The following is a 27,911-nucleotide window of genomic DNA, read 5'->3' on the forward strand; positions in this document are numbered from 1 at the left end:
CCGTTCTTATCTTGATTGGCTATGACCAGATGACCAGCCTGACATGACCAATTCTGTACCTGTTGAATCCATTTACATTTCTAAGCATCGTAGTTCACGTTGCTCACCAAAGTTTTGTGGAGTGGTGAGAATTTTACCCTCCACATTCATGCAGCTGTTCGCCTCCTCTCAAAGCGCTGATTCTGGGTTGTGATTGTGGTACCAGAGTGAAAGTGTAGCAGGCTGTTAGGCGTCACCCCATCCTTTATTTAGGTTAAAAAAAATGTTTTAAATTAAAATAAACTAAAACAAAAATAAAATACATTTTAAAAAGCTCTGTGCTCTCTTCAAAACTCTGCTTTGCTCCCATCTCCTCCCATGCACACAGTTACACAGAATAACATCACAGCCACACACAGACGGCATAGACACAAAGTATGCATTTTGTAAAACCTGTAAGGCCAAAATATGCATGGTGGGTAAAATCATGAAAACATTTGGTGCCTTATTATATTCTTCCGTTTCTATTACCTGTTTACATCTGGATAATTACAGACTTCATTTTTCACTTTACAGCTACCTGGAGTCACTATATTTTTGGTATTCGTTTAAATGAGTGTTAGAGTTTTGACAGACTAGTATTACACCAAAACCCAAACAAACGTATATTAATCTTTACAATACAACAAGAAACTATGATGAACTATATCATACACATCTGATATGTCCATTAGGCTTGGATTGTTTGTTTCTCATAACAAAATGCCCAATAAATACTTCAACAAGTTGTTTTCTGCCTGAGAGCAAGGAAAACAAGCACACTTACAATCAGCCTAACACACCAAAATAAATTTCCAAAATAATAAAAAATAAAACACAAATAGAAGAAGAGGACTGAGCTGCTTACTCTTAGGAAATTGGAAAAATTGGGTTAAGGAAAAGTGCGTCTATTTGTGTGTGTGTTTTACATAAAATGTACTTGAACCCAGGCTATATTCGTCGATGCATTAGAGGCAGAGAGCGCCTGAGCGGCCGTCTGTGCTGGAGGCCCTCTCACCAGGATCTGTTTGTCAGCTCCCATGTTTACTGCGTGGAGAATGAATGCAGAATGCCGGATATCCATCACATTAATGTGGCTTGATAGCAGCCTGGCACTTTGAGGCAATTCAGTCCACAGGAAGGCCCTCGTATCCCACTGGTCCTTGCTTTTTCTACGAATGGTCCAGCTGCATGCCACTTATATTTGCAGCTTTATTTTTGAAAACAATTTCAGTGCAGTTGCGTTGGTGGTAGATTTTCCTATTTTATTAAAATCTCCAGTGAAGCTGTTTGTTTTGGCTTTGTGACCATTGTTCTTACCTCTTTTATAGAAATATCAACTTGGGCACAGAAAGCAGTTTTTAGAGCATTTCAGAAAAAAAAAAAAGATTTGATTAGGTCTCAATAAAAATGTCCACATCCGTTTCCAGCTAAAATCATGCCCATCACTGTGATGATTATAACTTCCTCTTCCCTTCCTCTCTATAGGGAACAGACTTAAGATTCACACATTTATAAATGGGTTGAAATTTGTCTGTGAAAAGTCTAGAAATCAGAAAGGATGTTTACAGCTATGTTTATATCATATTATTAATTAACTGTTGACAAAAACATTAGCCACTTAAATATCTGTTGAGAACTAATATTTATTTAAAAAAAATTCTCTTACAGCTAAATATAAATAATAAATTAAAAACTCATTCAGAGCAAATGACATTTCTTGCTGCTGATCAGGCATCACTACATGAAAATATGAATGAATATTAAAAAGAAATTAACACTTGTGATATTAAAAGACTTGTCGTGTTTCACTATGGTACTAAACATCTTAACATGTCCACAATAGGTCACAGCTCCGACTTTTCCTGCCAATCTACCGTCTTACTTTTCTCCTTCTGTCCTTTCACCCAGTTAACCTTTCGTCTCTGCAAGGAGTGAAAAACGCGGTCTAACAATCTAGTCACATTTTAGATCTGAAGCTAATGGCGCATCAACAAGTCGAGACTCTGAGCTCACATAATGGCAGTCTTTATTCCACTCAAGCTCATTTGGCCATTATGGCACAGTTAGTCTAAATAACAGCTGAAGAAATGGCATAATGTGCACATAGCAAGAGGAAGTGATATTTCCTACCTGCTTATTCATATTTTAATCTTGCCGTCTCTGGAAAAACACTCATACAGTCTGACTATTTCTACATTTACAGTGTTCATTCAGAATGCAATATATGATTAATATCTGACAGAAGTAGTTTTAGTTTTTGCAGATTGTAGAACATAAAATGAGACGTTAAGATATTTTACAGTGATGCACTTAAAAGCTTAAATGACCCCCCCGCCCCCCCCCCCAAAAAAGTTACTTATTTCTGTACATCAATAGAAATCAGAAATCAAATTGTTGTCTCAAATACATGTATGTGTCAGTGTGAGTTTGCAGGCGTCCTACATACCAGAGTTGGACTACTGAAGTCAAGGTTTCAGTGTTATGGGGTTTTAAAGTTTTATGGTGGGTATCAGCTCCCTCTTGTGGACGGTTTTTACACTCTTCATGAATTTGGACACTTGACCTCAGTACCTTGCTACAGGGTGTATCAACACAACAGTATTTGAGAACAGAAGCTGACCTCCATTTAGTAAGTTACTGCATACTACTAATTATCCACAGGAACACAATGACACCATTGTCCATAGTAGTACGATTAAAAAATGATATGTCAACCTTGAAAAGCTTCTGCTCAAGAACGAAAGAAGCGATACTACTGTTAGATTAATCAGACTGAAGGCATCAGATACAGAACAGTATCTGTTTCTGTGAAACTGAAGAGCAACTAAAAGGACAACAAATGTGCCTTTCATTGATTACTGTTTGTTAGGCTGTGCTGCCATCTAGTGGTTCAGTAACAAGTGCATTTATTCACTTATCAGCTTCAGTATTATTTCAAACTTCAACTGAGAATGTGTAGTTGAAATGTGTTAGTTGTCGTTTTTCATATAAAAAGATCGAATATCTTTATGAGGACTCTGGGTATTATGTCAGTACATGATTTTATAAAGATCTAGTAGATACAAAGGCATCAGCAAGCTGCACCTTAAGTTACAAGAAGCATTCATTATTTACCATGTTTGTGGAATTCACACACAGATAAGAGCTTCAACCTGGTAGATATACATGTGTCTTAGTTTTGTCGCAATAAGCAGAAAATAAAAGTTGTAAGTCTGAGCTGCAGCAGATGGCACAGCACAACAGAAAAGAGTTCTACCTACACAAACACAAAGCTGAGCAACAACGACAACAAGACGCTGTTGGAAAGCTGATCTCTGGGAATAGAACACACTGATAATACCAACTAATGCTATGAACACTGTACTAGTACTATGATCAACTTTAAGATACAGTAACACAAAGCATGTACGTGATGATTATAGCAGGTACATTTAAGGTAATTTAAGATGTATTAATAGTCTGGCTGTACAACAATGGGCCAAATTCACTCCAGCAGTGTAAAGAAAAGTGTGTCAACACATTAAATGCAGCATTAGAGAATAACTGGAAGAAAGTATAACTATAGCCATTAAATGATGGGTGGTCAGACTTTGGTACATCAAACTGGCTGACACCAAAAGACCATAGACCTGGACTACTAGGAGATACGATTTAAAAAGAACAATTATTCTACTAGTTTCTCCTCTTTCTCAAATAAATAAAAAATTTTCCTAAAAAGACGACTGGATCAGGCTATTAAAACGGTTTACAGGTCTTTAGCCATTTGGAAAATTAAGATATTATTTTCTTTCATTAAGCTAGAATAAGAAATGGACTAGGGATGAAAAGATGCAGCACTTAGAATAAGTGGCGCTTTGTTGAAACCTGATGATAACTTCCATCTCCAGATGAACCTTTCATTAGCTGGGATCACACTTCCTCATGTAAAACATGTTTAATGAACTTTGTCACAAACATTAGACCAAAACCATTAAAACACTGTTCCCTAGCTGATTTTTACCATCACTTCATCACGATTTAGGACACACAGGTCACTTTCTCTGGTTAGAGACCAAACAATCACACCACATTCATGTTTGTTACTGATGATAACAAACATACAAGATTGAGTGAGTAAAAACGGTTCATCAGCCCAGCAGATCAGACCATGTTTAATGTCTATGTGATCTGTTCTAGAGGAAAGAGAACCATCATTTTTCCACCCTTGGTTTAGCTTTGTTTCTTTCTTATTACATTTGCCCAAATCAAACACCTTTTTAATTCAGGAATTTGTGTTATAAAATAATAATAATCCTTTACATACGTAATAGCTGTTTTAAAAAAAATAAAAATAACTGTGTTGTCTCTCCTAATAATGTAATAATGCAGATAGTCTGTGGGAGGTGTTTAAACGAGAGTTTCATCTAAAGACACTTGCACACACTGTATTTCAAGTGGTTGAAAAGTGACAGACGGCCTTAACTAGCACATCTACTGTTAGAAGCACTACTAGAAATTTGACACCTCTCTCACTTATCACATCAGCCTGGCCATATTGTTTTGGAAATGTATGTTTGGTGTTTGCTGAGCAACAACCCTGTCGTGTAGAAATTCTGTTTACATGTCATCACTTTGCAACAGCAAACGTCCTGTCAAAGAAATGCCTCGTCTTATTAGCATCATCACAATATGTGTATGTGAACATAGGCCACAACTGTTGTTTGTTTTCCTTAAATATTACACCGCAGCAACTAAGTTAAATTTCAATTAAGGTAAGAATGTATTAATTAAAACAAGTAAATGACATGGAGCATGACATTGAATCTGAAATCTGTGGTCAAACCCCTGCGTTTTATTTAACCACCATCCACCTCAACAACTTCTTTGCAGTACAAGCTACATGCTGGACTGGAAAAATGTTGCCTGTAAACATACTACAAGCAGCTATTAACTGTTTAGTAGCATGTAAACATCATTTTTAGGAGACGGGGATAGTTCTGGCATCATCATCTTTATATATAAAGCAGAACATTGGCCAAAGTCACATTTCTTTCTCATTCAGTATCACTCAGCATTTCTATAGTTATAAAGACACAACATTGGCATTAAGAAGCTAATTCTACTTCTAAAACATCTTAATCCTCAAAGCATCTTTAAAGTTGTGGACCAGCCAAACGTCCTCACAAACACACACCAACACACTCAGCACAGTGAAGTGAGCGAGCATGGTTCTGACCTGACCACAGGGAACAACTTCGGGACCCTGTCATGCCTAGAAACTGTTTGAAATATGGGCAGGAGCCAGTGATTGAACCACCAAACCTGCAATTACAGAACTTTCCTCACCTCTATTTTTTAATCCTTTACACTGACTTGAACATTGGCTGTGAACAGTTCATACTGATAAACCATGTCTTGGGCTCATACTTTCTTTTCTATGGTTTAAATTATTGGGTTGTATTCAAGAGATTTAATATCTCATGATGGTCTAACTCTAACCTCAGGTTTGCTTGTTTGAGATGGAAATAGCCAAAACAAAAAAGTGCATCATGTTACAAATCCTGTATGTAAATACTCACATCTGTTCACGTCTGTCCCGTTTCCAGACAAGAAAGGATGATGTTAGGAGCTCCTGCTATTTTCACACCAGCCTAATTCCCCCAGATGACTCAGACATGACAGCTGTTTTCACCCACAGTCAACTGTATGAAAAAACATCCATGGTGACAAATTACTCTCCACATACTGACGTATTGTGCTAGTGAAGTTATAACAGTGCAATCTCCATGATTCTGCATGACTTTGATAGGAAGGTGGGGTCATTCCATCCTGCTTCTGAGGTTACAAGTTTGTTGTCAACTCACAAACTGCATCGCTTATCATCCATTTTCATATGATCCTTCAAGATTCAGTGATGAACACAAAAAAATTTAAGGAAAAAAAGACAAATCAGAAATGCCTCCATCGTGTCACATAATCCATAATCTTCTGTATGAAGAAAAAAATGCCTCCTCAGAATGACAAGTGTGCTGCACTCAGAGAGAAAAGTAATCCATTCACACCTGTTGGTCATCCAAGACAACCCCATTAAAGTTTGACTTTATGTTAGAGAAAAAAAAGACTGGAAGGTGTGAGAGGAATTGTGTGAGTGTTGGTACCAACAGAGAAGAAGAGGTTGATGGAGAGAAGAGAGAAAGAGAAGTGGAGGATGGACAGGTTGAGGAGTCGAGCATCCTGCCGTCTCTCAGTCAGGAGGATGAATGGAAAGCCTGCCTCTCTGCCTCCTTTTATATTTCCTCTTCCCCTGCTGCCTCGCTTTGGCTTTTACCCTGACTTCAATGTGTGTGTGTATGTGTGTACTGTATGTGTGTGTGCAGAGAGAGACCTCTTTCAGAGCAGCAGGAATATATTATAACCCAAACAAAGGGAGCAGGCTTATTGTTTATGAATTACCAGCCTTCCAAAGCCAACAAAGAACCCTATTTTCATAGAAAACTCCATTTTCATTTCAGCTCCATTTGATTACCAGAGCAAAGAAAAATAAAAAGGCCTCTCCGGTCGCAACATCCCAAAGGGATTCATTCCTGCTTCTCTCGCTCATTCAGTGCCGCTGAAAAGGTTTCTTTATTGCTTTCTTTTCAGGACCAACGTCAAATGGGCTTTTAGGAGTAAACCAATGACAAAAAATTATTGCTTGGCTATTTTGTACAATACCAGTACTGAGGGAAGAGAGAAGTCCTGTGTTTTCTTTGTCATCTTTCTTTCCTTTTCTTTTGCTCCTTTCTGCTACCGGAGAAGAAAATTGCAGAGGATGGAAATGAACAGCATGGCTTTGACAAGAAAGAGGGAGACACAATGCAACAATACAAGTCAAATCTAAATTATCACTGGCTATTGAACACAGTTAAGAGTCAGCAAGGTACTGTGCAGCTTGAGTAGACTTTGGAAGTATTCTAGAGATGTGTATGTGTGTAGGAGTACCTCGCACAAAACAGACCAGCCAAAAACAACACAACTCCTGTGACTCACTCTCATTTCATTTACAATGGGCCTATTGATTGTGTGCGTGTCCTATTAACTATTTCTGTAGAGAACCAGGCAGTTAGTTTCACTACACACTTGTGATCTCAGTTTCTCTTTCTCTTGTAAGCACAACAAGATGAAAGACAGATGAAAAGTTGAATTAATAAGCAACAAAACTCATGAATGCAGTCTATACAGCCTGGTCACATCCATGGAGTCTATTAGCATTTACCTGACTGAATCCACTGTACACACAAGTCACACAGACACTACACCAACTCTAAATACCTGACAAAACAAAAACAAGCTAACAAGAACATCTTTAAGAACATGTGTATATGCACACGGTCCTTCAACCCTTTCATTATGCAGATAATGTATCCAGACACCAACATCAATGCTGCAATGCAATAATGAACTTTAAAGACATATAATCAAGTCATACAAAAGCCATTTTGCAAAAGTGATTGATTATGAAATACTGTCTCAAAATTAAATATGACTTATTTCACATTTATCACACTTAGAGCATGTGGAGCAAAAGCTTATGTCTACATCCTGAGTGACAAGCTGAGGCACACATATTTATTAGATTAGCACTGAGAAGCCTGTATAATATGGTGAAAAACTATTTATCTTAAAAGGAAAAGCTGAATAGTGTCAGCACACGCCGACTGTAGAAGATACTCTTTCATCTTTTGCTTTGCTCCTTTTTCGTCCAGCTGGATGAATATCTGGCTTGAGACAAAAGGTGAACCAATCAATTATTCCTCTTGCAGAGCCCTGGTGCTGTTGTGAAAAGAGTTGACATTTGAGCTTTCCAGACGGCATCTGCAAATTTATATGCCTTCTATTGTGTGAGGCAGCCAGACCTGTATCAAAGGCTGTAAAAGGCCTTGTCAATTTATTAAGGACAACTCAACAAAGACTCCTTTCTTCTCTGTTGTTATGGGAATAATGCTTTTGACTCGCGTCCTGTCAAAACCCAATTTGGCCACGTGATACCATCGATAACACTGACAACAGACATCTACAATGGAAACCATCAAACTTTTGCATTGTGAAATATCACCAGGTAATATAAGGACTAAATTGAACAAAAAGGCGCAACACTCCTCTACACACTACTGTGTTCAACAAAGTCATGCGTCTTCTGTTTTGGTGCAAGCTGCAGGCAAAGTCACAATTCAAGAAAAAGAAATTTTTCCCTTCTCCCCAGACATCACTCCTCGATTATCAGAACATACTAAGATGTTCTGGGACGTCTTGTAAGATGGTGGACAGGAACATCCAGGGCGAGCAGAGCCTGATGACAAGACTTCAACTCCTCCATGTGACATCATCTGGAGGAGTTTTCAGTACTTGTGAAGAAGAATGAAGCTTGAAGCTGGGAGGTATTTTAATATAGTAAAGGTAGAGAAGTTTAATTCAGTTCAGATTAATCTTATAGTTAAATCTGATTAATCTCCAATGAGCACAGCTTAAAATAAGAAGGTGGATATTTATCAAACTACAAGACCTTATGTGAAGACTATAAACAATCACAGACAATCAACAGATGACTGAACAACTTGCTCACAGCTTCTATGCATGTTTGTCTGCAAAAACAATCTGAGCAAATGCCAAAAAACAAACAAATAAAGAGAAACAAACAGGATACGGAGAACAGTAAAGAGCTCCACAGCAGGAGTTACAGTAAAAACACAGAGAGCCACATGTGGGACATTTAACTAACACAGAGACACACATGTATAAATAACTAATGTTGATTAACTTACACTTTGTCGTCGAAGTCCACTCGATAAGATGAAATCTCCGTCCTGTTTGGCCTTGACAGTCCTTTACTTTGTTTGTTGACAGGACTTCTTGTCTTTAAAATCACGTTAGCCCTAAGCTAGCTAACAGCGCTTCATTAACTACGTTAGCTAACGTTAATGTTTTGTTTATATAAAGTTAAATATCCACGGTTTGTCCTGTGTTCAATGAATGTCAGTCTTCTCAGTTCACCTCAGAAGTTCCTTTCTGGCGACTTGTTCGTCTTGAGTTTCGCAAAAAGTTTCGTCTATTTATTAATCAACACATTTTTAATCAAACAATACAAAACGAACACCTGGAAGACTTGGCTAAGGGTGTAGTACCTCTTTTTGACCACACAGGCCGGCTAACATTGGCAGGCCGTTATAACACAGAGGGGCGCTGTTTCACCCATTTGAGGATGCTCATTTTTCCATCTTGACTAACAGTAGAGTCGTATTCTGTTGTTTTTAAAGCAATGTAAGTCTTTATTATTGCCAACTGTAAAGTTATAGACATAGTTTCCAACAACAGTATGGCTAAAGTGGCCCTCATGGTGATTTTGAGTCATACAAAGACTTTTCGATGTTGTCAGTGATGATCATTTCAATGTTTGACATGTACATGATGAACTGATGATTTCATTATGCACTGACGAGAGGTGGGTAACCTGTGGCCAATTAAGTTACACTGAATGTTGAATATATATTCTTTAAATCAAATATAAAATGTCATAAAAGCAATGCATTTCCTGGTTTTATGAAACACTAAACATGATCACAGAGCTGCAGTATCTTTTACAGTCGTTATTAATCCTACATCTATTAATCATTCATTTATGGCATGACAATGGTGGGTATAAGCATGTTTTCAGACACCAGATATAAATATTTTGTGAATCTAATGACTGATTATATAATATAGATTGATATAAAGACTGACGACCAAGTTGGAGTTTGATTCAACATTTTATTTACAGACACATGGGTGAAATAAATAGAGGGGGTGATTCTTGTCATAGTAACTACTGTAATCATGTTGATCACTGTTAACATTTGAACACAACACATTTACATGAATCACTTTCATTAAATACATAAGTTAGGCTTGATGGACGTAGTGTTTTACATAGCTTACCTTAGCATGGCTCTAATTTCATATTTGCAGGTGAAATATTTGAACTAGAAGATTTAGTACATTATTTTTTTATCATCATGGCACATCTACTTCTGCTCACAAATATTCTGCTTTTCCTGTACAAATTGTCTTTAATGTGATCAGTCAGGTCAAGTAGAAAATAAGTCTTACAAACCAAAGCTCTTACAGAGTATAAACACAATCATAGATATAAAAATAAGAAATCATTTTACATTAAGTTGCATATTGACACTGTAAAAATAATAAAAAACATGAACATTTTCCAGTGTTGTATTGCTTGAACTTCATCGAGCTGAGTCAGCTCCTGGAAATATTACAGTAAGATAAACTAATGATGATGTGTGATGGTATCTGTACATCATTTCTGTGACACGGCGTTCCCCTCCTGTGAAATTCAGTGACTCTGTATCCGTTCAATGCAGATTTATAGTTCAGAGTTAGTCAAACATTAGTTAGTGTTTAGTACACACAAGTTTTTATATCTGGTTTCTTGTTGGGTTGATCTGAGTGAAGCTGCTCTGTAGTGTTTCCAGCTCAGGTTAAGGCTCATCTGGCTCAAACATTCGCTCTATGGCTGTGAAATTCATCTGTTTCTTTTATTTGGAGTGGATGTGAAAATTTAAACGGATGTTAAGCTGAAGGTGAAACTTCCAGATGGTTAATTCCTGAGCAAGTCTCCCTCCAGCTTCCCTTTGACAATAACATGATGATTTTCAAGTAAATACACATTGTTTTTGTTTTGTTAAGTTCACAAACCATCATCTATTAAATTAATAAACCAGATCAGTCACTTAATAAAGTCAATTAAGATTCAGTTTCTAGCCTCCAATCAATCATTTACATAAAGATGTAGCACGATTGTCAAAGTACAGCAACTAACTTGTAATTTATCTCATCCTGTAAAACCCAAGAGGTCACTTCTAAGTGCTGGTAAGTTTAGGCTTTATTTAAAATCTATTTTATAATAAAAAACAAAATAACTTACTAAATAACTTCACATGTTGTTAGTTAAAGTGTGTTAATCAATATATAAATACATTTTGTTAATAATATGATTAGTAAAATCAGGATTGTGGGACAAAAACGCCTGTTTCAAGTTACGGTGAGGGATTTCATTCACATACTGCTCTGATATCTTACTGACATACAGCACATAAAGCCATGTAGCGTGGTTCTTGTTCATGGACCAAGACAATTAGTCAAATACTGTCCTGGCAGTGGTGAAGTGTTACACTAAACGCAAGTGAACAATTAAACAAAAACACACAAGTGATACAATGATGAATGTTACAAAGTGATTTCATTGCTCCAAAGAAGGCTGTTCACACCACAAGGGAGCACAACAGAAGTGATCATGCCTACCATATACAGAAATTGGGCTTCACAGCTTTACGGTCAGTAGGGATGGGTTTTCTGATGCCTGGCAGGAATCTCTTGGTCCAGAGTTTATCACTTTGTGTTTGTAACTGTGAAGGTCAAAGCAAGTGGACATGGTGAGACTAAAGTATAAAGAATAAAGTGTTGGCAGCTTCTGTCCACACAGGCAGAACAAAAAGTCATAGGTTATTTGGTCATTTCAAATTTAGAAAGTGGTCCCATCCATGGTGATCTCAGAGGTTAGTCTCATCCCAGGTCGGGTCGTTCATGTTCTTCAGAACTCTCCTGATGATCCTCTCCAGCTCTTTCCTAGCTCGTTGCTCCTCCTCCAACGTCCTCTTCATCCTCTTATTGTCCTGGAGAAAAAGACAGAGTGTGACATTGAAGGGAAAAGAGATGAGAAAAGAAAGGATAAGAAGATGTATGTATTTATTTATTAGCTTGGTCTAAATAAAACAAAAACTGTCTGGTACCCTTGACCAGCAATAACCAGGAGGGCTAATCAAAAACAAACATTCAAATTTCTTTGTACCTGATCACAAGTGCAGAGGAAACGTAAACACACAAATCCAGATGTAAACTCATGCTATTAATTAACTGTGTTATACTTTTTCCATGGAGATAGAAAAACAAGTTAGTGCTATTGCTACTACTACTGACAGATTACAGGTTAGTAAGAAACTAAACCACAGACTCACCTGTTTGAGTTCCTGGACCTCATCTTTAAGACTGTACACAGTGTCTACCAGACTCCTGCAGGAACAGAACAGCACACAGCTCATACCTGATATCTGACATCTGATATACTGTACCTGTGTTAAATATACAACACACATACAGTAAATACACAAGTCATCCCTCCTCTCTCACCTCTCCTCCATTACAGTTTGTCCGTTGCTCCTGGTTTCCTCCACTATAATCTTCTCCTCCTCTGGGAACAACATGTGAACGTCCTTCCTGCTGGAGCCTAATTGAACAACGATTATAATGTAAGTTGTTATTAATCCTGTGTCACACACATTATGACAAACATACAAACATATATATAAACTAAATAGTTCTAATAAAGCGCTAAACACAGAGTTAAAGGAGAATAATGGTACAGAGGAGCACAGATACTGAGGAAACTACAAGCAAAGGCTTGATTCACATGAGCTTTTTTCAGTGTCTCCTGATTCATATCTGATCTCCAGCTCTGAGACCACTACCACTCACAGCAGATTAATGTCTTTTCTTAATATCTGAGGAAGATTTGTGTTGTTATTGTCTCATTTTTGTCTTTGCATGCATGGCAGTGCTTTCAGTGCTTAACAGTGTTCACACCAGAGCTGGACACGTGTCACTTAGAAACATCATTGTAAACTAGCAACACAATAAACAACCGATCTGACTAAAGAAATCTGAATTGAGCAATGAGGCCGGTGATCTGTGATGTGAATGTAGCCAATGACACACTTCCAAAATAAAACTTTAACACTGGCAGGTTACTCTGAATGCTGGAGTGGTTTGAATTTTTATGTGAAGGCATGAAAACCTGCACCTGAATAAGGTCAGTGATCAAGTTTTCAGGTGTTTGTTTCCCCAAACCCCACAAAACCCCCATCTTCAGAAATGTTTGTGCAACATTCTACTATGCATTTTAAGCATAAATGGCAAAACATTTTTTGTGTCAAACAGAGCATGACATAAAATAAAGTGAACTCTGTGAAGCCATTTTCACTATTTGCTGATTTTATAGACTAATCCGTTCATCAGTAAGTGGAGCAGACCCAGAAGAACAACCAGTGTGAAAGCTGGCAAATAGGTTATAATACAAGTAGGATTATAATAGAAGAGGATGCAGACACAAAAAACACCACTAATTATGCAAAACACAAACACAGTACAGTACACACAGGCAAACACACAGCAGGTGACAGGTTTGGGCTAATAAACATGTTGTAAACTAGCTGTTTCACCAGCACGTCTTGTTTGTAAAACCGATATCTTACGAGAAAATGAAGCAGTCCTGTAACTATGGGCAGTCCAAATACTGTCATAATCGGAGTCCTCCGATTGGTCGGAACAAGGTGGGTTGCCAGGAAAACCAGCAACGGTGAGGCTGGTGTCAGCGAGCACGTGGTTGTGCATGAGGTCAGTCCCTTGCCATGCTGTGTCATAATGTACCAGCAGTAGACAGGGGTACGGAATAAACCAAATTGAATGTTGGGGGAATGAGGGGAGGGTTTGGAACAAACCATATTGTTGATGTTGTTTTTTTATAAAAACATAAATAAGAGATTTAAATCAAATCCAACAATAAAAAGAAAAACCAGTTAGGTAGGGTTAGGGTAGAATGAAGCAAATTAAATTTAGGGAAACGAGGAGTACAACATGTGGAAAAAAGAGGGTTCAAATCAAACAAGAACATAAGAAGGAAGCAGTTACGAATAAAGGAGGAAAGCAGAGGAATGAAGGGAAGACAAAAAGTGGAGAGAAGAACACTGTTAGAACTGAAAGCAGAGAGAAAATAGTGGTTAACAATAAGACAGCAAGCAGCGTGAGCACCACCGTGTGTGTAATGTCTAATAATATATTTAAATATACAGATGTTTGTGTTTGTGTGTGTGTGTGTGCTCACTGGAGTTGAGAGTCTGTCGTGTCTTAGCGCTGGTGCAGTAGGCCTCAATCACTTTCAGTATCTGAGCGTCCTCCTCTAAAGCTGCTGTACCTGAGACACAAGGACACAAGCAGAGTTTTATCATTTGTGGTACTTGATAGCAAACAGATGAACGATCGCATTGTTTGCATTGCTCTTAAGTTTAGGTATTTTTAAAGTAATGAACGCTCATGTAGCAGCACAGATACAGATATATTGTGCATGATGTGCTATTCTTACTCTTTCTGACAGTAAAATCTTCTTCTGAAGGTTTCCTCTCTGGCTTTCTCTTAGGGAGCAGCTTCTTCATGTTCTTTGGACTTTTACTCATATCCTACAAAGAGACACACACAGATAGTTAAGACTGTTCTTTGTCTTGGTAAAAACGCCCTCAAGGACCCTTTAAAATCCCAGATGATGCTTTAAGCACCACATATAATAAAGTATTAGTATAGTTATTTTAGTATATCATTGAGCAGAACCTCCTTGTAGCAGAGAGCAGCAGAGGGCCGGAGTGGAGGTGCAGGACGAAGGCAGCTCAGGCTCCAGGGTTTGGGTGTACTTGGTGGCTCCAGGGGTCCCCACATTGGGGTGCTATTGTTTGCTGACCCATATGAGGACAGATGGGGAAGGGTGTGATAAGCGTATCCACTGCTCCCTCCACGTGACTCTGAGTGTCTTGAAGGAGTGCCGGGGTGAGAGGGCAGCTGGAAAGGAGGAGGAAAGGAGACGTTAATTAACGCAGGATGTGAATAATGGACTGGATGAAGAGAACCGACTGAATGGACACTTACTGTGTGACAGACGGACTGAGGCTTGTGTGAGTGTGAGGACGGAGTGTGTGTGTGTTTGGTGAGCAGGTCCAGCCAGTCCTGTAGCTCTTGCTGACTGTTACACGCCACCTGCATCCGCTCACACTGGCCACCTGCACAACAGCACACAAATAAATACATAGATAGAAAACAGCAAGCTGGCTGCATATTTTTATTTCTACAGTTAGCTGTGTGTTTTCTATTATGCCACAGACATTTCAGCTGAAATTAGAAAGATCTATGAGATGGGACTGACCAGATATTTCAAAAGCATTCCTCAGATTTTCTCCATCTTCTATTCTAGAGATGAGCATTCCTGATAGTGGCACCCTCCCCTGCAGGGATACACACATAAACACAAAGTCTTTTACGTTTTTTGAAGTTCAGGAACATACAGGGATTTTCTTCCTCTCATGTAAAATGTACCTGATAGATGAATCCACTCATTCTCAAGCTGGCAGATAGCATGAGCAGAGTGTGAGGGAAGAGGACGAGGTACCGTTCGTTTGATTCCTAAAAGATATAATAAAATAAATCACAAAAGCTAGTACATCAGATGTTTAACAGGTAAGTCCTCGTACTAATGGCTGAGATGGGTACCTGACAGTTCTGTGTGTGAATTGTCGCCTGGGACATGTGGAGAACAGGACCGAGGGTTTTGATGTCATCACCCTCCCAGTTTCTGATTGGCTCCGTTAAAATCTGCAACTCCAGGTCCTTCTTCTTCCTGACCTCCTGACACTGAGCCTGAACACACACACACACACACACACACACACACACACACACACACACACACACACACACACACACACACACACACACCGTTTACATTCAGACACAATTTATATCTAAAGTGTAGTAATTAAGATTAATCAAACTGCTGATATACAAAAATGCGTGCAAGTGTGTCTTACTGCAAGGTTTTTGAAGGCCGTCATAGAAGTATGGAGGTCAGCTCTGTCAGGGTGTTGGTCCTAATCAGACGGTGTAAATATTGAAGTGGAAACAAAAAGAAAAGCCTTGTTTACCCCGTCATGACACTCAGTCGTTCAGAACATGTTGTTAAATGTTTATCATCACTGAGAGATGCGAGCTAACCTCCATGTGTCTCTCTAGTTCCTTCAGCAGTGTTGGGTATCTTTCCAGTCTGGTGAATGGTTTACTCAGACTAGTGGTCAGAGTCAGGATCCCAGGAGTAGACGCCCCCTTTGACTCCATGTACTCTCCCAGCTCCTCACTGTGAAGCACATGTACAGAAAGTATATTCACAAATGTTTTATTTTCTCTTTAGAGCTGAATGCACTTTATTGTCATTGACATGTACCTGTGTTGTGTGAGTACATTGACAGCAGACGGGTGGTTGGAGCAGTACGCCACATAGATGATCTTCATCTGGGGGATTAGGCTCAAGAAGAACCCCCCAATCCTCTGCTGGCTCTCTGGAAGTCTGCAGACACAAATGAATGTTAGACTGCTGGTGTTTACCTGAGGCAAAGCTCCAGATACCTGTTGGTTCAATTACTTCAATCCACCACTAGGTGTCTCTGTTGCCATAACAGTCGCCTATTTAAAGCTCCAGCATTACAGTATTAATGCTGTGTGTTTATATTTAATTTATATTTTAGTCATCAGTGTGAAAAACTGACTATTACAGAAATACCTATGACATTACAGCTCTGTATTACATACAGACATATTTTACTATTAACAATATACAGTATATGTGAACATTTTGGAGTTTCATGGTTTTCTGTATAAATTTGTCATAAAATGTGATCTGATCTTCATCTAAGTCAAGAGTATTAACAAATACAATGTGCCTAAAATAAAAATTCTGATCTTTTATTGCTTTATTGAGAACAACCATGAAATCATAGTGCTTGTAGAAAAAAGTACGTGAACACAATAATGACGTTGGGACTGTGGCTATGAAGAAGTGGGCAGCCAGTCAAATGATCCCAAGAGCACAACAAACACTCATCAGTGAGGTAAAGAAGCAACCCAGAGAGACAGACAAAGATTTGAAGACATCATTGGAACTGGCTGGGGTCTACCAGTATCTAATTCAAAAGGCTATATACTTTTTCCACTAGCACTATGAGGTTTTTATGGTTATTCTCAATAGATATATAAAATTTGTGAATTGTTGTTATGTTATTACTTTACTACATTAGATTTGTTAATACTCTTGATTTAGATGAAGATCAGATCATGTTTCATCACATATTAATGCCGAAAACCGAAAGATATTCTAAAGGGTTCACATAGTTTTTCTTGCCACTCTATCATCACCATTAGCTGGTAGTGCATAGACAATGATGATCGACTGACTTTGTATGCTCCTCCAATGACTGAACCAACATCTGTTGGAAGGTTGAGATTTCCTCCAGATTTCCCTGAATGTAGCTGATATCAACACTGCTGAGTCTGAAAAAGGAAGAGCGGAGAGAAGAAGATAAGAGTCATTCATCATCAAAGTATGTGACTTTATTGTTGTTGAGGTTGATTTCTAATGGGTGATACAGGTAAAACTGAGCCTGACACTGATGCACAATGTATTTTGTACTGCAAGTATAGGTGCAGGATGGGACGATATACATGTGGTATAACATCCACTATATGTGTATTTGTGTGCTCTTACATTCAGTGGAAATTGGACATATTGTATTATTATGGGTATTCTAGTGTGTGAACATTGAAATCTGACTCCAGAATAAAAGAATAACAGACTAAAAATAACTGCACCTGTCTGTGGGGTGAAGCGAGCGCAAGTATGAACCCAGAAGACTCTGTAGCTCCCTGGAATATTCTGTTTCTGCTTCCAGGATATTCTGTAGGACCTGAGAGAGACATGAACCACAAACACGCACCCAGGCTTGTATATCATCTACAATAAGTAAATGTATTGTAAAAGTCATGGAAAAGGATACGACAGAGGTAATTACACCCTGGAAAACTGTGATGGTCACAACTTGGACGTTTAATTCACCAATCAATTTATCAATTAGTCCAAGAAAACAACAAGCAGATTAACAGATGATTAAAATGAAAAATCGTTATGTTTTAGTTCTGATGAATCACCGCAGGCTCTAAATGAACCGCTCACATTTTAAATGCATAATTAAACACAATGTTACTCCTAATATCCTTTATAATCATTATTAAAGATGAATAGGATTTTAGAAAATACAATGAGTAAATAGACTCTTGTACTTGTTGAACTGGAAAAGAAAAAGAGGCAATAATATGACGAGGATCACACTGTGGATGAATGATTTCACATGGTTTCTGTGATCAGTGATTAATGTTGTGTTTTCTGTGTTCTGTTGATATCATTATGAACACCACACAAACCTTCTGGCAGCTCAGACTAACATAACAAGCAGCTGACATGTCAGTGGATATTTAGTAAAACGCTAATGGAGAGAGATATCAAGCCCTGTGGGAGCTGTAACACTTGAGTAGCTTTCAGAGCATCTGACTCCACCAGCTATTTGTCTCATCTCTCCACATTAGAACCCTCATAGGAATGAGGTTTCTGCTAATGAATTGCACCATTTAATTAAGCGGCACTTGTTGCTTTGTCTGCCTTTACATCAACAGACAGTAAACAAACAGCTGTTATTTATCTAAAATAAAATGTAATGTATAGTCTGATTTCTCATATTGAACGCAGACGGTTACTGTGAAATCACGAAACACACACAGAGAAAAAACTCCAAGGCCGAATCTTCTACTAAAACAAACTCCTGTCCTGAGGCAATGAGAGGATCTTTTAGGAGGACAAAAACTTTGTTATTTATAACTTCTCTTTTCCTTTGCATTTCTGTCTGGGAACAACTTGGACTCCAGGCGGGGTGGGTGAGAGAGTGTATGTGAGAGAGACTCAGGTACCCTATCCAAAGATGGACTGTCTACAGAAACTGTGGCAGCTGTTGCATTATTAAAACCCACACAAACACACTGGAGACAAGCCTGGGGCAAGACTGTCCCAGAAACCACTGGAATGGAAGAACTAACCTACATTACAGCTGCTGCACTCACACACACACACATGCAGGGGTGCCATACAGATACATACACAGAGACACAGCTTCACCATCACTAACTAGACGTGTGGGTGAAAATTGATCGTAACAGCCTACAAATGCAGACACTCGTGACAAACATCCATTAAGTGGGTTCACTACAGCAGTTTAACTTAAAGCTGCTTGAATAAAGATAGAAAACGTTCACAAAGGAGATTGTTTATACAAATGACATTGTGAAAAATTCATATTTTCCCACTGCATTTTAAAATATTGCTGCAAGATGCCTAAGCCTAAAATAAAACAAACTGTCCCAATGGTAAACGATCCTAGAAATAGTGAGAACATAAGGGAATAAACACACACACACACAGTTTCTTAAGATACTCACCACGTTGTAGTAGGTTTTACTGATTATAGTGTTGTCAAAACCTTTTGGCGGACTTTTCAGTGTCCCTGACTTCGGCTTGTCTGATGTTTTATCTACAGAGAGAGAGAAAGAAGGAGAGAGCGGTTAAAACTAAGACAAAAACCAAGTCACAATTAATTCAATTACAATGAAAGTGAAGTAAATACATGTGGTGCCTGGGTTCACAGTTATAATCTTGACTTCTGTTAGCTTGGGATACACGTATATATATTATGTGAGTGACTTGGTATAAACACACTGCTAAATAATCTATCAATCCTAATCTTAAAAAATAATATATCCACTTGATTGGTATATTTATAATGCTCCTCTAACAGCTACTATACTGTACAACCTACGGCTCTTTATTTTTAATACATCTTTAAGATTCAAACACATGTTTCTTTACACAGTCTCCATGTGGGAGACTGGGTTCAAATCACAACTGTGGCCTTCATCCAGTAGGGGTCCTTAGGCAAGACCTCCTTAAACGTACCCTGCCTTTGTACCTTGTTCCTCACTTGTCACTTTGGATAAAAGCATCTGCTAAATGTACGCGTAGTCTAAGTAGAGATAATTTATATCAGCAAACCATCATGACAGATATGTGCAGCCCGCTGTTGGCTCCTGTTTACTTAACAAACAACCCCAGTAATTATAAGTTTATGTCTCTCAAGTGTAAGCCTGCTTTCACCCATATGAAACACCTCCCACTGGCCATATGAATTTACTGCAGTTCCTCCTTTATTATCAGGGTCCTTGTTTTCAGCTGTTATCTTTAAGTCAGGAAGTTTCTTTCTATACGGAGGCTCTGGAACTTCCTGCTTTTGTGCACTAGTGGAGCTTCCTTCCTCCTTCCCTGCATCCCCTCCTCAGACAAACACTACGACACAACACAGTCACATAAAGCACACGGGTTGGCCTCTTAAAAAAAACACAGGGGGCAGTGGTTGTTAGTATAATTCAGTAGTCGATCAATATTTTAATATTGTCTTATAGTTTATGTAGAAGTCATTTCTAAGATGTAAAATACTGATCTTACTATCAAAGTATACTTTTAAATCCCTAGTTTTCATTTTCTTTTGTTGTTTAAGTGTTACAGTACATACACACACTATGTGAGTAATTTCAATCTAAACTAATAATGCAAAATGACACTGCATACAAATAGGCACGATGTTGTAGCTGTCAACAATACTTTTTTGGTCTTCTTCTTTCACACTTCCTATTAGAAATAAAAGTGTTAAGTAGGTTAGTAAAACAGACCTGCAGGAAGTATGTGTCACTGTTTTGGTCACATCTCCCCACATCAGTGTACACCGGGGGGTTTGAATCTGCTGCAGCTGTATGCTTTAAAAATTACCACAACACAGTACATTGTACTAATGTTGTAGTGCACCAGTGGTTATTTTGGCTCAATTATAATAAAAACTGCAATTTACTTTCTTGCAGAACTGGTGCTTGTAAAGTATTTCATAAATAAACAGATTCTCCTCACTGTTCTCAAAAATTATATTCAATCAATTCAATAAAGGAAAATAATGATGCACAGCATCTGGAGCAACACGAGCTGCACCCACCATTTCCTTTCAGCTCCCGTACATAGTTGCTCGGGAACCACCCAGTCTTGCCATTGAAAGAGCCTTCCCACCAGCCCCCGTCCTCCTGTCTGATCACACTGATGATGTCACCCTTGGAGAAGGACAGTTCATCCTCATTGGTCTGCTGGAAGGGAAAGCGAGCCTTGACCAGCAACTGGCCACACCCACTGCCCTCTGACATGTCCTGGGAAATAATAATTAAATAAAAGCTGTGCATAATTTACAGTACCTCTTGGATATTTGAACAGATTGATGCAGTTTTGGTCAAAGAGGAGCAAGTGCTGTACAAGAGCAGGACTCTTTTTGTATGTCTGCCTCCAGCCAGTGTTTGTTTTTATTTGTGAGTCATGTTATTGTTGTTGCCATAGATACTCACCAAGCTGCGAGACTGGGGCTGTAGTGGTTTAGAGGAGCGAATCTGAGTGTTCAGACAGTCAAAGGACTTAATCCTCAGTGTTGAGGAGTGAGGCACACACACAGTGTCACCAGGAACAGCTACAACTGCACATATACAACAGTTCAATTCAATTAAATGCACGTTGAGATTCATTAGAGATCCATCTGAATGAAGAACAATAAAAATTAAAGAGCAAATGCACAGATACATCTGCACATAGACACAGTAATCTTACCTTCGGTAGCCTTGTTAAGGGAAACTAGAGAACTTAGGACCTTGGAGAAGTTCAGTCCCTGCAGGAGGTCACTGACTTCAAAAGGCTAAAAGGAAAAATAAAGAAAATAATATAAAGTGCATTTCACAACTGAGAAGTTTAAGCTGAATAGAGAAGACAAAAGCATGTTCACATATCCATTACACATTTATAGAGTTTGAGATCTACAAGGACACAAAGCTGACTTCTTGACACATGTATCTCACAGAGGTGGTGGTAAATAGAAAGGAAGGAACTTATGACTGGTGACCATAATAAGCATAACAACTAATGCATAGTTATTTAAACATGGAGCAATAAGAGTTACTGATTATATTCAACAAAATAATGATAATTATAGAAACAATTTTATTTAGACTACATGCACATTGCTGCTCAATATGAATTTACATTATGAAGATGAATGTGAGCACAAAGTTTAGAGGGGGTTTATATTCCTGCTCCAACTGCAGTCTGAAGTAGGATTACCCAAAGTCTGAGCTCCCCCTTGTAATCTCCCCATCACACAGACACACACACAGACACACACACACACACAGGCAAAATCAAAATACCTCTGAAGCCCCTAATCTTGTATACACACACACACACTGACTGACTTCTACATTCCCAAGGTGTGAAGGTCAAAACTGAAATATACTAATGAGGAAACTAAAGGTTTACAGTAATTTACAGTAAAACTACATTGTTCTTTTCTTTACATGCTAAGTCCTGTTAAATTTAGGAATGATACCATTCTGTATTACAACCTTCCTCACAAAAGGCCACTTGTTCTGATTGATATACACTGATTAATAGTCAAAGCAGCATGGACCCAACAGTTAATACACACTTTCACCTCTCCCACTGGCACTTGGCCAGGGTATAGTATCGTTTCTTTCCATACCCGCGGAAAAACTGTTCCTGTGTTCAGTTTCAAATGCACACATTTTACATAATCCAGGGTCGAGGATACACTAATAAGTCAAGTGAGTTGATCAATACTTAAATCTGACACTAAACAGCCACATGTAGAATGCCAGCAACAAAGAAAGGCACTCACAGAAAGCTCACTAATGGAAATAAAGTGCATTTGATATTGAAATATTAGATTTTTTTATTGTTCCCTTAAAGAAGATGGTAAATTTTATGTGACTACAATTGTTAATTATCAGCGAACCCTAGTAAAGCAGAGGACATATACCTATACATACCTACTCTCTAGAACCTTAAGTTAATCATAATAAGTTATTTATTATGGACACTTAGTATCACTGCATTGAAAATGTCTACATTGTTCCTCAAATGTACATATCTTTACATTTATATTAATATTAGTTTATTTAAATTGGTATTTTAAAAGCTTAAAAATAACATCAATAATGCTGCCTCAGCATTCAAGTAACAGAATAAAAGAAACCTCCATTACCACATATTAAATGTAGCTATATTCATCTAGAAGGTCATGTCCATAGCGAACATACTGCAGCCCTGCAGCTTTGCAGCACATCACAGAATACTTAAAACAAATGCATGTGACTGATCAAACAACTTATCTAACAATAGGGTGTGCTTGATTTAATGCTGCAGAGACGCTGCACTAAATGCACAGAATCAATAACCCATCCGATTAAGTTTAATTCATTGCAGAAGCCAAATTTGTGATCTCAACTGTTATCTAATTATTGTTCTACTCTGGTTAAACGTGGAGTCAGAACTCATCCACACTCAGACTAACTCTTGCCATCCACTCTGTAATCTCCGCCAGTCTGGCTCGTCCTCTGCTTGTCCGATGACTGTCTGGAAGAATTACTACACTGATGTCAGTCAGGCTGCTGGTAATGGACGCCTTGGCTTCCAGCAACATGGCGGACATGCTTCTAATCAACCTGATTGGGAAATCCACTGCCTGGCTGATGTGTTTCATTACATCAGCCCACTCTTCTCCTCCATTTAATTTTTTCCTTTTCTCCTTTGTCGTGGACTCCAGTTTTTTAAAGCCTATCAACATGTCAAAAATAATTTAAGTCCGGATAAAAATAAAAGTCCGGAGAAAAAAACCTTGTTATAGGTCTGCAGTCCAGGACTGTGTTGCCTAATCTGCTCTTTTCCATTATGATGACTTCATGGCTTTTTCCATGGTTAAGATCAATAGTGTGTGCGTATGTGTGTGTGTGTGTGTGTGTGTGTGTGTTTGTGTGTGTGTGTGTGTGTGTGCGTCCATCACAGTATGAGTGCAGTTTCATTTTGTACACACCTGCTGCGGGGCAGGATATAGCCTGGTTTAACCCACTGTTGTGCAAACAAACCCACATGCATGCACCATAACATGTCCTTACAAACTGTGATAATATTTATTTATGAAAACATACCAGCAACATCCAAATCTTCTGTAATAATTTCCATATCTCATATTTCGTGTCAAACTAATCTGAAAAACTGTTTACTGCTTCTTGCAGAGATTTCCCATCTCAGTAGGACAATCTTCATCCCAGCTTGAGCCTATAATCAACATCTCCATCACCATTACCAACAACATAATTACAAACTGTGTGAAAGCTAATGTCTGAACTAGTTCCAGTAAAAACAAGCACTGCAGTATTGATCAACACACACAAAATGTATTATCAGTATCACACCTCTATTTCACATGTAACAACCAAAACAACAGATTGGTCTGCAGTTATAAATAAAAAAACAAGACCTAACCAATATGTTGATATGTTCCAGAGACTCAACACTACTCTCAAGTCAGAAATTAAGACAGCTTGTCCTTGCTTATCTCTGCCTCCTGTTTCCATAACTACAAATGAACCATAACTCGTCCCTATGCAGCAGTAATGACTGCTTAACTCTGCAGGTTCTGGAAACAGCAACTCAATAATGCAGCCTTAAATAATCTCATGCTAGCCTACTGTAAATCTATTAGTAGTGAACTTTAATAACATAAATTCACATTAAATAACAGCTAGTGGGCTGCAGACTGTGTGTTTTATAAGAATATACAGTTTTCTAAGGCAAGAGTTTCACTAATTGACTAATACATCACACACAGATGATGTGATTAACAGTTACATGATCTAATATATTTTTATTAACAATTTTGGCTGTTAGCATTTACTATTAACTTAGCTAACTGAAAATCCTTTATTAGCAAACTTACTAAAATGTACAAGGTGAAGTATTTAGTAAGAGACACTAAATAGAAAAGGAAAATGATTTACACAAGCTGGCAACCTGAAATAGCTCTTTAAATAATCAAGAATGATTTAATAACCATCAGCAAAATTATACGAAAGTAGCACCATTTTGTTTTTGTTAGTTCATGTCTAGTCGGTCTCTCATTTGCAGTCACCTTTGGAGTTATCTCTGTATCACTGTGTTGATACATGTCTGAATGACTAAGAGACATTTTTAAGTAAAAGAAACGGAGGCACATTTGTTATGTTTCTCTGACTCATTATAAATAAATGTCCTCCAATAGGTTTTAATATTTAGTCATAAACAGCACCTTCACACAAATAAACAGCTAACTAAATACACACTAACTTAAAAGGTGGTTCAAATAATAAATGTCTTTATGGAAGTATTTAAGTATTTGTTGATTTGTTTTCCTGCCTCCACACTGTTGAAGTATTTGTTGATTTGTTTTCCTGCCTCCACACTGTTGAAGTATTTGTTGATTTGTTTTCCTGCCTCCACACTGTTGAAGTATTTGTTGATTTGTTTTCCTGCCTCCACACTGTGGAAGTATTTGTGATTTGTTTCCTGCCTCACACTGTGGAGTATTGTTGATTTGTTTTCCTGCCTCCACACTGTTGAAGTATTTGTTGATTTGTTTTCCTGCCTCCACACTGTGGAAGTATTTGTTGATTTGTTTTCCTGCCTCCACACTGTGGAAGTATTTGTTGATTTGTTTTCCTGCCTCCACACTGTGGAAGTATTTGTTGATTTGTTTTCCTGCCTCCACACTGTTGAAGTATTTGTTGATTTGTTTTCCTGCCTCCACACTGTTGAAGTATTTGTTGATTTGTTTTCCTGCCTCCACACTGTTGAAGTATTTGTTGATTTGTTTTCCTGCCTCCACACTGTTGAAGTATTTGGATGTTTCCTGCCTCCACTTGAAGTATTGTGATTTGTTTTCCTGCCTCCATACTGTTGAAGTATTTGTTGATTTGTTTTCCTGCCTCCACACTGTTGAAGTATTTGTTGATTTGTTTTCCTGCCTCCACACTGTGGAAGTATTTGTTGATTTGTTTTCCTGCCTCCACACTGTTGAAGTATTTGTTGATTTGTTTTCCTACCTCCACACTGTTGAAGTATTTGTTGATTTGTTTTCCTGCCTCCACACTGTGGAAGTATTTGTTGATTTGTTTTCCTGCCTCCACACTGTTGAAGTATTTGTTGATTTGTTTTCCTGCCTCCACACTGTTGAAGGACCGCTCCATTAGAAGAAACCACACATCAGTGCTGCGTTAACTCACCTCCACACCGAAAGCCCCGCAGCCTTTAAGAAACTCGCTAATGTTCCTCTGACTCTCGCTGTCGCTCCTCGGTTCCTGGAAAAACTACAAACAACAAGTGGCTAGATTTAGCTTCAGGTAGTGACTCAGTGAGGTGCTAGTGAAGATGTTTAAGGTTTCTACGGTCTTATTCCAGGAGCAGCTGGTGCACTTGCCACTCGCTGCTGATCAGAATAAAGCTGGCTAGAGTAATACGTCACACTTCCTGCTTCACCTTTCAAATTAAAGCACTGGTTCGTCACATTTACATACATTTAATGTTTATGATGTTGATTAATAAAGAAAATGTGCCCATATCGTATTATAATCAGCACTTATATACGTAAATGATGTAGTGTTTTATCTTTTAAGTTACTTCTGAGATATGTTTTTATCGTTTGTTATTTTCCCCTCTCAGCTGTCACATCTGACAAAAACGATTTAAGAAAAGTTTACTTACCTATAAAATATAACACATCCTGCAAAACTTAAAAATAACGTTTTGTCTCGACAAAAGCAGCCTAGCTGTAACAAGCACGTCCTTACAGATATCACATCTGTAAGGACGTGCTTGTCAAAGTTTGTGTGATTTTATTTTGAAAGAAGCCCAGTCTCGCAGTATGTGGTGTTGTAGATAACAGATGTTAGTTTGACACAGATCCACAATCTTCCTGGGAAGTTGGATAAGCCAAAGGAGGATATGACGTGTGTGTGTGTGTGTGTGTGTGTGTGTGTGTGTGTGTGTGTGTGTGTGTGTGTGTGTGTGTGTGTGTGTGTGTGTGTGATACAGTAGAATAAAACTTTAAATTAAAAATTATGGCACATTAAAACGCCTCAGTATGAACTACCCATGGGCACAGTGGGATTATTCTGTAAAACTAAGTAGACTTTAATCTGCTGCCTCTGTTACTTTACATTTAGCGCTGATTCTGGTGACATGAGGAGCTAAATATACTGTTATTATAGTGTCATAGGCCAATAAGGCATTGTGGATTCTCAAATGAGCTCACAAAGTGTGTTTATTGGCATTGTTAGTATTTCAGCAGCTCATATTTACATGTAATGTCCCACATTGTTCCTCTCAAAGTAAGAAGGCTCATAATAATCGGGAAAAGAGAGGATAAACCGTGTAGGAAACGATGGAAATTGTGGGAAAAAAATCTAGTACAATCAGGATATGTTAATGCTGAAGTGAAAATGATAATGTTTCAACACAGTTTTTCACTTTTTCCAGGAATCTTTTGGATTTTGCCTGAATGGGTTTATCTTTGACTATTCATTATGCAAATTATACAAATTATGAAGTCTTTTAGCTTCAACATTGATTTTTATAAAGTTTTTTGCGCCGCTGGTTTGTATAACCTGTCCTACAGCCTATAATTTTTATCTTTAGGTTATATTTATCTTACATTGTGCTCCGTCCACTTACTTTATCCACCGTCCCGGGTCTGAGTCGCTCCAGCAGCCTGCACAGCACGCTTCCATCCTGCAGAGATGTCTGCAGAAAAGCCTCTGGATCCGAGATGCTTTTCTTGGGAGACTCCAGGACGCCCAGTGTTATGAGCCATGTTACTGTCTGTTCAGCCGAATTCATGCCTGAGTCTCTAATGTCACACAGCAGCAGCAGCACTGGTCGGGGTCTATCCTGCTTGTAGTTAGTCTAAAATGAGGCAGGAGGGTCAGCCCCGCCTTGTTTGAACGTTACAATCAAAGCCCAGCGATTGGATCACACAGGCTGTTATTCCACAATAAAAACTGAGGTGGAAATGGGAAATAATGGAGGTTCCTTCCTTTAACAGCTTCGGATTGTCCAACACTGCTCTCTCTCTCTCTCTCTATGTCTGTGTGTGTGTGTGTGTGTGTCACTCGGCGGATGCTGGCATCACCTTTGCTTGTGCACAACTGTAGCAGCAGCA

At 38.4% G+C, this 27,911-nt stretch overlaps 1 protein-coding gene and 1 long non-coding RNA gene across 4 annotated transcripts in view; both read right to left on the reverse strand.

The window, feature by feature from the left end:
- The window catches only part of LOC113164483, a 70,283-nt gene extending 61,153 nt beyond the window's left edge, over positions 1-9,130 (reverse strand). The window contains exons 1-2 of the long non-coding RNA XR_003299001.1: positions 8,802-9,130; positions 5,580-5,702 (exon numbers count right to left, since the gene is read on the reverse strand). This is a non-coding gene — a long non-coding RNA (uncharacterized LOC113164483). The remainder of the gene's footprint in view (positions 1-5,579; positions 5,703-8,801) is intronic.
- A 642-nt stretch (positions 9,131-9,772) lies between these two features.
- On the reverse strand, positions 9,773-27,628 carry arhgef7b (Rho guanine nucleotide exchange factor (GEF) 7b). 3 transcript variants are annotated; one of them, XM_026363190.1, is made up of 22 exons: positions 27,425-27,628; positions 25,978-26,061; positions 21,476-21,560; positions 21,220-21,344; positions 20,823-21,027; positions 19,225-19,316; positions 17,551-17,645; positions 17,137-17,232; positions 16,130-16,252; positions 15,904-16,042; positions 15,720-15,779; positions 15,403-15,549; positions 15,229-15,315; positions 15,059-15,137; positions 14,785-14,915; positions 14,473-14,697; positions 14,231-14,324; positions 13,973-14,062; positions 13,344-13,502; positions 12,223-12,319; positions 12,051-12,105; positions 9,773-11,708 (listed from the first exon to the last, which is right to left on the reverse strand). In XM_026363190.1, the coding sequence occupies exons 1-22, from the start codon at positions 27,587-27,589 to the stop codon at positions 11,586-11,588; spliced, it is 2,556 nt and encodes an 851-aa protein (XP_026218975.1). In that variant the 5' UTR covers positions 27,590-27,628; the 3' UTR covers positions 9,773-11,585. The 3 variants fall into 3 exon arrangements, with proteins under 3 accessions (XP_026218975.1, XP_026218974.1, XP_026218973.1); XM_026363189.1 differs by lacking the exon at positions 13,344-13,502; XM_026363188.1 differs by lacking the exons at positions 13,344-13,502; positions 25,978-26,061; positions 27,425-27,628 and adding an exon at positions 23,232-23,580.
- Between the last annotated feature and the right edge of the window lie 283 nt (positions 27,629-27,911).

This window comes from Anabas testudineus, chromosome 2, assembly GCF_900324465.2.
Source record: "Anabas testudineus chromosome 2, fAnaTes1.2, whole genome shotgun sequence".
Taxonomy (NCBI): domain Eukaryota; kingdom Metazoa; phylum Chordata; class Actinopteri; order Anabantiformes; family Anabantidae; genus Anabas; species Anabas testudineus.

Excerpts from the sequence above, each read along its gene's own strand:
- arhgef7b (XM_026363190.1), bottom strand. The coding sequence starts at position 27,589 with ATGAATTCGGCTGAACAGACAGTAACATGGCTCATAACACTGGGCGTC. Across the intron at positions 15,138-15,228 it reads TGAGTGGATTCATCTATCAG|GGGAGGGTGCCACTATCAGG; the intron begins GTACATTTTACA and ends GTATCCCTGCAG. Across the intron at positions 11,709-12,050 it reads AGGTCCAGGAACTCAAACAG|GACAATAAGAGGATGAAGAG; the intron begins GTGAGTCTGTGG and ends CTTTTTCTCCAG.